Source organism: Apteryx rowi, unplaced genomic scaffold, assembly GCF_003343035.1.
Source record: "Apteryx rowi isolate R43461 unplaced genomic scaffold, aptRow1 scaffold_567, whole genome shotgun sequence".
In the NCBI taxonomy this organism is placed as follows: Eukaryota; Metazoa; Chordata; class Aves; order Apterygiformes; family Apterygidae; genus Apteryx; species Apteryx rowi.
In genome coordinates, this window is record NW_020450835.1 from 81,774 (window position 1) to 90,789 (window position 9,016).

General features: G+C 68.8%; 2 protein-coding genes across 2 annotated transcripts in view; one reads left to right on the forward strand and one right to left on the reverse strand.

The window, feature by feature from the left end:
* Positions 1-1,339: 1,339 nt before the first annotated feature.
* Positions 1,340-2,041, forward strand: CLDN23 (claudin 23). Its single transcript, XM_026082115.1, has one exon. The coding sequence runs from the start codon at positions 1,340-1,342 to the stop codon at positions 2,039-2,041; it is 702 nt and encodes a 233-aa protein (XP_025937900.1).
* A 356-nt stretch (positions 2,042-2,397) lies between these two features.
* The window catches only part of LOC112973788 (prolow-density lipoprotein receptor-related protein 1-like), a 12,982-nt gene continuing 6,363 nt past the window's right edge, over positions 2,398-9,016 (reverse strand). The window contains exons 15-28 of the mRNA XM_026082093.1: positions 8,390-8,568; positions 8,124-8,310; positions 7,584-7,802; positions 7,181-7,364; positions 6,705-6,906; positions 6,463-6,627; positions 6,038-6,238; positions 5,364-5,925; positions 5,137-5,265; positions 4,905-5,012; positions 4,575-4,811; positions 4,099-4,486; positions 3,790-3,925; positions 2,398-3,539 (exon numbers count right to left, since the gene is read on the reverse strand). Of these exons, the coding sequence (XP_025937878.1) occupies positions 3,498-3,539; positions 3,790-3,925; positions 4,099-4,486; positions 4,575-4,811; positions 4,905-5,012; positions 5,137-5,265; positions 5,364-5,925; positions 6,038-6,238; positions 6,463-6,627; positions 6,705-6,906; positions 7,181-7,364; positions 7,584-7,802; positions 8,124-8,310; positions 8,390-8,568 (2,939 nt within the window). The 3' untranslated portion in view covers positions 2,398-3,497. The remainder of the gene's footprint in view (positions 3,540-3,789; positions 3,926-4,098; positions 4,487-4,574; positions 4,812-4,904; positions 5,013-5,136; positions 5,266-5,363; positions 5,926-6,037; positions 6,239-6,462; positions 6,628-6,704; positions 6,907-7,180; positions 7,365-7,583; positions 7,803-8,123; positions 8,311-8,389; positions 8,569-9,016) is intronic.

The following is a 9,016-nucleotide window of genomic DNA, read 5'->3' on the forward strand; positions in this document are numbered from 1 at the left end:
GGGGTCACGGGGCAGAAGGCAGCTTTGCAGGGTAATGCATCAGGCAGGTGGCACCTGGCCGGAGTAGTGGCTCCAAGGGCAGTGATGGATGGCTTGACACGGGGTCAGCATCTGGCACAGGGCGCAAGTTAAACAAGTTAAAGCCACGGAAAAGGAAACAGCAACTCCTGGCTTCGTTTCTCAAAAGAATTCCCGAGTGATTTGGCACCCACAAAGCCAACGGGCTCCTGAAGCTCTTGGGGACTAGCTGTAAGGCATCAAAAAGTGGCTGGTCCAGCACACATCCACCCAGCCCTTGATGTAGCTAAGGCCCCACAGCCACCAGTGCCTAGATGCTGCGTGGCTCGCATTAATCGTCCCGGACTAACCTGCAGAGGATGCTGCCCTCTTTTGGGCCCGGCACGACTGGCAGAAATTCGGGGAAATTTGGAGAGTCCCAAGGCTGGTGCTCTCACAGGCCAAAAAAMCACCCCACATAAGGGACCTCAGAATGTGATGACTTACTCACACCTCCCTCTGTGGACATCCCAGGACCTTTTCCCGCTGAGAGCTGGGCTGCTGCACCCACGGGTGACTTCCGAACGCAGCCTGGGAAGGGACCGAGCTCAGTTATGTGCCCAGAGTTTAGGGAAGTGCTGGCTGGGATAAGGAGCGAGGAAGTGAAGTGCAAAGGGCTGGGAAGGTCCCTTGGGCCTGGGGAGGCCCACAGGAACCTCGCCAGCTTTGAGCGCCGCCAGCATTTCATTTTAATTAATGATTGTCATAAATTAATTCACCCAAAGCTGATTAAACTAAATTGGAATTTATTTTAAGTTCAAATGTATTAATGTATTCAGCTGTAATCAAGTGTATTAATTTGAAGTTCGGTAATAGGGCGGCTCTGTTCTGCCAGCAGGGAGGAGGTGGGACCGAGCACGGGCAGGTCCCCAGGTGACTCTGAGAGGTCCCAGGACCAGCCCCAGGACCCTGCAAGGGGACCGCGGGAAGCAAAGCCCTGGTGGTTCCCGCGCTGCACGAGGGTGCAGCCACCCGCAGCAGCCGGGGCCGGGTGCCAGGCAGCCCAGCCCGCGCTGGGCTCCTCCCCACCTGCACTTCCTCCTGGAAGCACACCTCCCCGCAACCCCGGCTGGCCGCAGCGAGCCGGCGAGCCGGCGCCTGCCCGCCTTCCCGGGGTCCCGAAGCGCCGCAGCGCAAGCAAGGCACCGAGCAACGCCGGGGCGCGAGCATCACCCCTTCTTCTTCTTCTTCTTCTTCTTCTTCCCCGGGCGACGGGCACCAGCGGTGACCTCCTCCCTGTGCCCGCAGCAAGCAGGCTTTGGAAACCTGCGCCTGCGGGGGCATGCGGACGCCGGCGGCGATGATCGTGGGGCTGGTGCTGTGCCCCTGCGGGCTGCTGCTGACGCTGACGGGCACGCTGGCGCCCACCTGGAGGCAGGTGAGCCGCATGGCCGACCAGCCCGCCGACCTGGTGCTGGAGCAGGGCATCTGGGAGGCGTGCAGCGAGCGGCAGAGCAGCCACGCGCGCCGCTGCGGGCAGGCCGACGAGCTGGGCTACTTCGAGCAGGCGCCCGTGCGGGCGGCCCGGGGGCTGATGCCCGCCGCGCTGGCGCTCGCCGCCCTGGGCTTGGCGGCGGCCGCCCTGGGCGTGCGCTGCTGGCGGCGGGAGCCGCGGCACCCGCTGGCCGGGGCGGCGGGGCTGGCGCTGCTCCTCTCGGGGCTGCTGAGCCTGGCGCCCGTCTCCTGGTACACCCACGCGCTGTGGGCGCTGCCCGCGCCGGCCGGCGGCACACTGGCCGCCGGCTACGGCTTGGTGCTGAGCTACTTGGGCAGCTGCCTGGAGATCCTGGGCGGGTTGGCCCTGGCCCTCAGCTTCCACCGCTGCCTCCAGGAGCGCCGGGACCGCAAGCCGCCCGCCAGCCCCGCGCCGGCGGTGGGGAGCCGCGCCGCCGCCGCCGCCGCCGGGGCCTACCGCAACCCCGCGGACGTGCTGCAGGACGAGCGAGACTGGAGGAGCGCCCTGCCTTGCGACTCCGACCTCTAGCCCTTTGCTAAGGGCACCTCCGAGCGGACTGGAAAGAGCCCGAGGAGCCGGCTTGCGGCTCCGCAGCCTCCCCGCGAGCGCGCCGTGACTGCACCCAAGCGGGGCTGGGCGCACCCGCGTGAGCGGGGCACAGGTTAGCGCTGGGGACAGGGCAGGGGAGCACCCTCCCGCGCACCTCTGCTCAGCTCCGGGCCGTGCGCATACCGAAATAAATGAAGAGGAACGGGTTTGTGCTGCGGCGGSGGGGTGGTCACGGGCTTTCTGCCGGCTGGGCTGGGCTCAGGGCCGGTGCGCACGGCCGGTCCAGCTCCCCACGCTTCACCTGAAGCGGGGGGGAAAGGTCTGCAAGGGGACGGGGGCGGGGGGTTTTGTAGCACCTTCCTAAAGGACTTTTCCCTCCGCGGTCACAATCAGCTCGGGAGGTTTCTCCTTCCTCGAGCACAGCCGTTTCAGGGAGCAAGAGATCACAGAGACAGAGAAAAATAGCACGCACTTCCCCCTGCGAGGCCGTAAAACTGGTCTCACTGGTTTGTAAGGGACGCTTGAAGAGCAGAGCCGTGCTGCAAAACCTCTGTGTACCAGGACAAGAGCAGAGCCCAGCTGGTTCCCGTCCTGTACCGGCTTTTCCTGGGGGACGCTTTGCTGTTGCGGACACCAGGACGCCCACCGCTCCCCAGGAGCTCCAGGGCTGGCAGACAACTCAACRCAGCCTTCCCCGAGGAGACGGCACCGCCCTGGGACGTAGCAGCGAACCGGAGCTGGAGTCTGGCCAGCCGCTGGGAGCTTCGGCCGATAAAAGGAAGCCTCCTCAGGGGGCTGTCACCCTGGCTGCAGGGGGCCGGGGACTCCCTTCGCTGCTAAAGCGGCGCTGTGCCTTCCACGCTGGAGGGCACGCCGCAGCCCGAGCTGCCGTCACCTCGCCAGGCTGGTCAGAGCAGCATCCTCCCGGGCAGCACCACGACCCTTCCCAGCTCTGGCCGTCAGTCCTGACCAGGAGACGAGGGCCGGCTTGACAAGCTGGCTCCCACCCCGCCAGAAAAACTCATGCCCTGGATGGCAGATCCTGACCAACTCATCGTGTCCTTCTCTGGCTTTCCCCTGTAGGAGCCACTGAACCAGATTTCTACCCTCAGCAAAGCCCAGAGCACCCTATTTGGCAAGCTAAGCCTTGCTGCAGAGGGACCATGAATGGAGATATCCTTTGCATGGTTAAGGGATGGTGCAGGATGCACCCTGCAGCAGGGGACCTCATTTGGGCTGCTCGGAGAAGATGCTGAGACTGGAGACTTCCTGAAAGACCTCCCAAAACTTTTTTGTTTCGGACTGCAAGTTCCCTGGAGCTTGGAGGTGTGGGATTGGCAAGCCAAGCCATTAGTCCCGTCCTCCCCAGGCTGGACACACACCACCACCACGGCACCAGAGATGCTGCACAACGTTCCTTTATGGAAATACAGTCTCAGGGGCGAGATGGTCCCTTCCCCAGCGGGGCCGGCAGCTCCTGCAGAGACCACAGATAGGTGCATCAGGGACAGGGCCGAGCTGGCCGCCCCGGGCCCACACCACACCTGGGTGTCCCCAGGACAGCCCTGTTCCAGCCAGAATCCCGGCATCCCCAGGTCTCCCCAGGCACGAGGGCAGAGCCAGCCTCAGAGCGGGCACCGTGTCAGGGCTGCCCAACGCGGGGGCCCTCAGAGCACCCCAGGGAGGCAGGAGGGTGCCCACCAGGGCCTTCCCCCCGCGCTGCTCACCTCTTTCCCGTCATAAGCTTCGTTCACAAAGGTATCGCTCTTGGGGGGAAGCTCTTCCTCCTCCTCGTCTTCTTCCTCGGGGTCGCTCTCGCGGTGGTACAGGGTCAGCACTCGGGTGGAGGCAGTGCTAGAGGTCCTGGGGAGAAGCGAGTACGCCGAGGGTGGCAGAGCCATCTCACGGAGATGGGGCAGAGCCCCCCCAAGGTCCTGCTGGGGTGATCGGAGGTTTCCACGCAGCCCAGGAGCGCCCAGATACCGCTCCGTCCCCCTCCACCTCCCGTCCCGAGCCAGGCCGGGCTCAGAGCTCACCTCCTCCGGCTGTCCCTCCTCCGCATGTAGGCCAGGGCGCCCACGGAGGCCGCGCTGACCAGCAGCAGCACGGCCACCCCCAGGGCGATGGGACCGGCCACGGGCTGCACCTCGGCCTCCTCGCAGTAGTCGCCGCGGTAGCCCAGGGCGCAGTGGCACGTCACCCGCCCGGCCTCGATGGCGCATTCCCCGCGCAGGTTGCACGTCTCGCTGCTGCACGGCACGGCCCCCAGCACCTCCTCGGTGCTCGGCAGCGCCGGGAAGGGCTCCCCGCGCTCCCGGGGGCTGGGGGCAGCCGTGCGCCAGGCCGGCTTCTCCTCTCCCTCGGCACGGGGCGTCCCCGACGGTGCCGCCGCGGGGAGCCATGTCGCCGCCGCTGCGGAGGGGCCTGCAGGGATGCGCGCAGCTCAGCGCAGCCCCGGGTGGGAATCACCTTCCCGAACAGCCGGGAGGATCCCGCACGCCACGGCACTCACAGTCCAGCTCGTCGGAGGCGTCGGCGCAGTGGGGCTGCCCGTCGCAGGCCTGCTCTTTGGAGAAGCAGCTCCGAAGGTCGCGGCAGGCCTGGAGCGGGGCCGGGCACGGCGGAGCCAGCGCGCAATCCGTCCCGCGCACCAGGCTGTAGCCGGCCGAGCAGCGGCACTGCCGCCCCGCGGGGTTGGGCAGGCAGAGCTGGGCGCAGCCGCCGTTGCTCTCCGCGCAGCCGTTGGYGCCTGCCGGGACAGCGCGGGTTCGCGGGGTCTCTGCGGGGAAGGACCCGGACCCCGACCGGGATCCGCCCCGTACCGCGGTGGCCGCGGACCCACCTTCCTGCGAGAACTGGCTGTAGATCCTCACGGCCAGCAGCTCCTGCTCCACGGCGAACCACCAGCTCTCGGCCCGCTCCAGGCGGCTGTGCCACACCTTGCTGGAGCCTGGGGACGCGCGGGGGTCACGTGCGGGTGGCCGGCACGGGACAGCAGGGTCCCACAGGGAGCAGCAGAGACCCCGCACCGTGCTCCGGGAGAGCGGGACGGGGTGCACCAAGCACGGGCTCACCGTTGGTCGAAGCCGTGGTCCAGAGCAGGAAGCCGTCTCCGATGGCAAAGAGCGAGAGGCCGTGCAGCCCTTCCCGCACCACCCGGAAGCGGGAGCCGTCCAGCTCCACGCTGTTGATCGTTCCTCTCTCTGCAGGAGACAGGCGTCGGAGGGCTGCGGGCTGCCCCGCGCGGGGGGGGGGCAAGCCAGGCCGTGCCCCGCAGCCGGGGGGCGAGCGCCACACTCACCGCGGTCTGCCCAGTAGAGGTGGGTGCCGGCGCCGCCGCCGCCGCCGCCGAAGGTGAGGCCAGCGGGAGCACGGGCTCTCCTCCAGACCGTCCTGCGGCCGGCGCCGTCCATGGCGGCGCACTCCACCGCCGCCCCTGGGCCGCCGCCGCCGCCGCCCGCCGCCGTGACGAAGCACATGGTGGAGGCGCGGGGGCACAGCGCCAGCCAGGCGGCGCCCTGCAGCCCTCGGCCGAGCAGCTCCAGGGACCAGCGACCCCCAGGAGCCGCCACGTGGACGCGGCGCGGCTGCCCGCCGATCCAGTACAGGTTGCCGCTCGGCCAGTCCAGCGCCAGCGACACCACCGTGCCCTCCACGGCCACCGCTCGCTTCCAGGACAGCCGGCCCGAGTCCTTCAGGCGCAGCAGCCCGATGGAGCCGCCCCCCGCCTCCGCGAAGTACAGGCTCTTGCTCTTCACCGCGTAGTCGATGGCCGTCAACCGGCCCACCTTGGCCAAGGGGAGGGCTCGGTGCGGGGGAAGGCCCTGGGCTCCGGCCGTCGCGGGCAGGTCCTTCAGGTAGACCTGGGTGGGGAAAGGAGGTGGCAGCAGGACCATCCACCTCCAGGCATGGCAGCAGCTTGCCCAAAAGCAGCCGGGAGAGCAGACCCTGGCTCGGGGAGACTCAAGACGGTACCTGGGTCACAGCCGCCGGTGCCACCAGGAGGGCAAAGGCCGAATCGCGGAGGGGGAGGCAGGTGGTCTCGTCGGCGGCCAGCGTCAGCCCGGCAGGGCACCGGCACTGCCCGGCGTGCCGGGCGCTCAGCAGGCACAGGTGGGAGCAGCCACGCGCTGCGCACGGGTTGGGGGACGCCGGTCGCAGCGCCGGGTGCATCACCTGCGGGGAAGGGCACGGTCAGCCCCACGGCCGCCAGCGCCCTGGGCACAACTGGCATCACGGCGGCCTCTTGAGGCCTCGACGTGGCCCGGCTCGGGGCAGGAAGGTGAGACGGAGGGACACCAAGACCAGAGACTCTTGACCACGGGGACCGCTGCTCAAGGGCCCCGAGGATGAGGAGGGCAGCCAGGGGATGGCAGTGCCACGCAGGTACCCCTAGGTACCTGGAGGCCATGGGGCTGCCCGTGGCGCTTGAGCACTACAGTCCTGTTCTTGCCGGTGGCCTTGTCCACTCGCTGCACCGCCCATGCCTTCCTCTCCGACCAGTACAGCTCTCCCTCGCATACGGCCGCCGCGAAGGGGCTCTGGACCCAGCTCAGCCGCAGCACCTGGTGGAGGGAGGCACTATGAGCGCCCAGCCCTGATGTCCGTCACGACCCCGTGCCTAAAGCCTCCCCACGCGCACCTTCACGCCGGTGCCGTCCAGGTGCGCTGAGCCGACGCTGCCCAGCTTCTCATCCAGCCAGAAGATCCTCCAGGAGGGGAGGTCGAGGGCCAGAGCGGTGGGCCAGCCCAGCCCTTGGGCCAGCAGCGTGTGCCGACGGCTGCCGTCCATGGTGGCCTCCATCAGCCGTGGGTGGCTCCCCACCTCTGACCAGTACAGCAGCCTGCGGGGAGGAGAGCGGTGCTGGCCCACGGACCTGCCGCAACGTCACCCCAGCCCTGGGGCGGCCCAGAGGGGCGGCGCAGCTTTTCCCGCGCAAACAGGGACACGCCATGGGCCCTGGCCAGGGCAGGTGCCCACACTACTTCTTCCTCAGGTGTACAGCCCCGGGCGAGGCCATCCCACCTCTCCGCCAGCTTGGTGCCTGGCTCCACAGGGAAAATTGGCCAGGGCAGAGCTGGCAAGGAGATGCCTGCACCCTCTCACCCCCGTCTTACCCCGCCAGAGGCTGGAGCACCAGGGAGTGGGGCCGGTCCAGGTCTCCGTCCAGCACCACGGTGTACTCCGGGACCCCTCGCCAGGCGGCCCCCAGGCGGGTGGCCAGCACCTGTCCTGCCACCCCATCTGTCCAGTACAGGTTCCTCCCCACCCAGTCCACAGCGATGCAGTCCGATCTCACACCTGCAACACGCCCAAGCCTCAGCGCCCGGGGGGGGACAGCCACACGGCCCCCCCGACAGGATGCTCCCAGCCCAGATCCCTGCCACCCCAGGAGCTCAGCCTCCTCCCAGCTCGGCTCCCATCGGCATCCCTCCGCGCAGGGGTACAGAGCCTGGCGCCCTGGCGGCTGCGTGGCCATGGAGATGCCGGTCCTGCCCCCCTCGCCTCGTCAAAGCCCACCTTTCACCAGCGTGCCCTTCTTGCCCGAGTCGAGGCCCTGCCAGCGGATGCTCTCCGTGCCCAGGTCCACCCAGAAAACCTTCCTTTCCACCGGGTCATAGTCGAGCGAGAAGATGACACGCTCCTTGTCAGTGGCCAGCAGCACCTTCTCACGCCTGCTCCGCAGCCCGTAGGACAGCACCTCTGACTGCACGGCCACCAGCAGCGTGGGCTCCGGTCCTGGAGCAACACAGAGCCCCCCAGGTCCCACTCGCCGCCGGCAGCCCCGCAGTGCCAGCACACATGGACAGGGATCACAGGGCTCTGGGGCACCGCAGCCTGCTGGGACCTGGCCCTACCACGCAACTAAGCGGGGACAGACCTTCCCGCCAGCGGTGGGCTGGCAAGTGGCAACTCGCAGCTGAGCATGCCACACGGCAGAGGAGCAGGGCCATTTGGGGGGCTGCAGAGCTCCCCGTGGGCAGCAGGCGCCCTGGGGCAGGTGGCTGCCTGATGTCCCCTGGAGCGCCCGCCATCCCGCCTGGCCACCCCCGGGCTCACCGGTGAGCTTGCAGATGCGGCCGTCGGGCTCGAGCAGGTAGCCGGGGAGGCAGCCGCAGCTGTAGTTCCCCGGGGCGTTGAGGCAGGTCTGGCTGCAGGCTCCCTCACCCCGCTCCTTGCACTCGTCCACATCCGTGCAGGACACGCCGTCCTCAGCCAGCCGATAGCCCGGGGCGCACCAGCACCTCTGCAGGGAGAGGGACTATCAGCCCCACGTGCCCTCGGGCGACGCGGTGCTCCCCCCACAGCTGGCTCCTGGCACTCACGGGGCCCTGGGGCGAGGGGTGGCAGAGGTGAGAGCAGGGCAGCCGGCAGGGCACGGAGCAGTTGCCCCCCTCGTCCGAGCCGTCCGCGCAGTCCTGACGACCGTCGCACACCAGGGACGCGTTCAGGCAGGTCCCCAGCCCGCACGGGTACTCGTGGCTCTGGCAGGGAGCAGGCTGGCCTGCGGGGACGCGCAGGTGGAAGGATGTCCTGAGCCTCACCCATCATCTCCTAGCCCCAGCACAACGTCCAGCCTGGCTCCAGGCTGCTCAAGCGCCAGGTGACACCAGCCCCGTGGAGACAACAGACACCCCGGGCCCGGAGCCGCCACCACGGACGCCGGGAACACGGACTTTACCCCGCGGCACGGCCAGCCAGCCCGGGGTGCCGCCCCACCTCCCCGCTGCGGCAGCCCTCCCCAGGCGGGACGCGCAAGGGAGGAGCGGGGCAGCGCTCACAGCCAGCCTCGTCGCTGCCGTCCGCGCAGTCGCTCTCTCCGTCGCAGCGCCAGGCCTCGGGGACGCACTCGCGGCCGCAGCCCCACCGCCGCTCCCCGCACGGCTTTTCCTCCTCGGGGCAGCCCTGCGAGAGCGCGGCGTGAGCGGCGCCGCCGGCCCGCGCGGGGGACG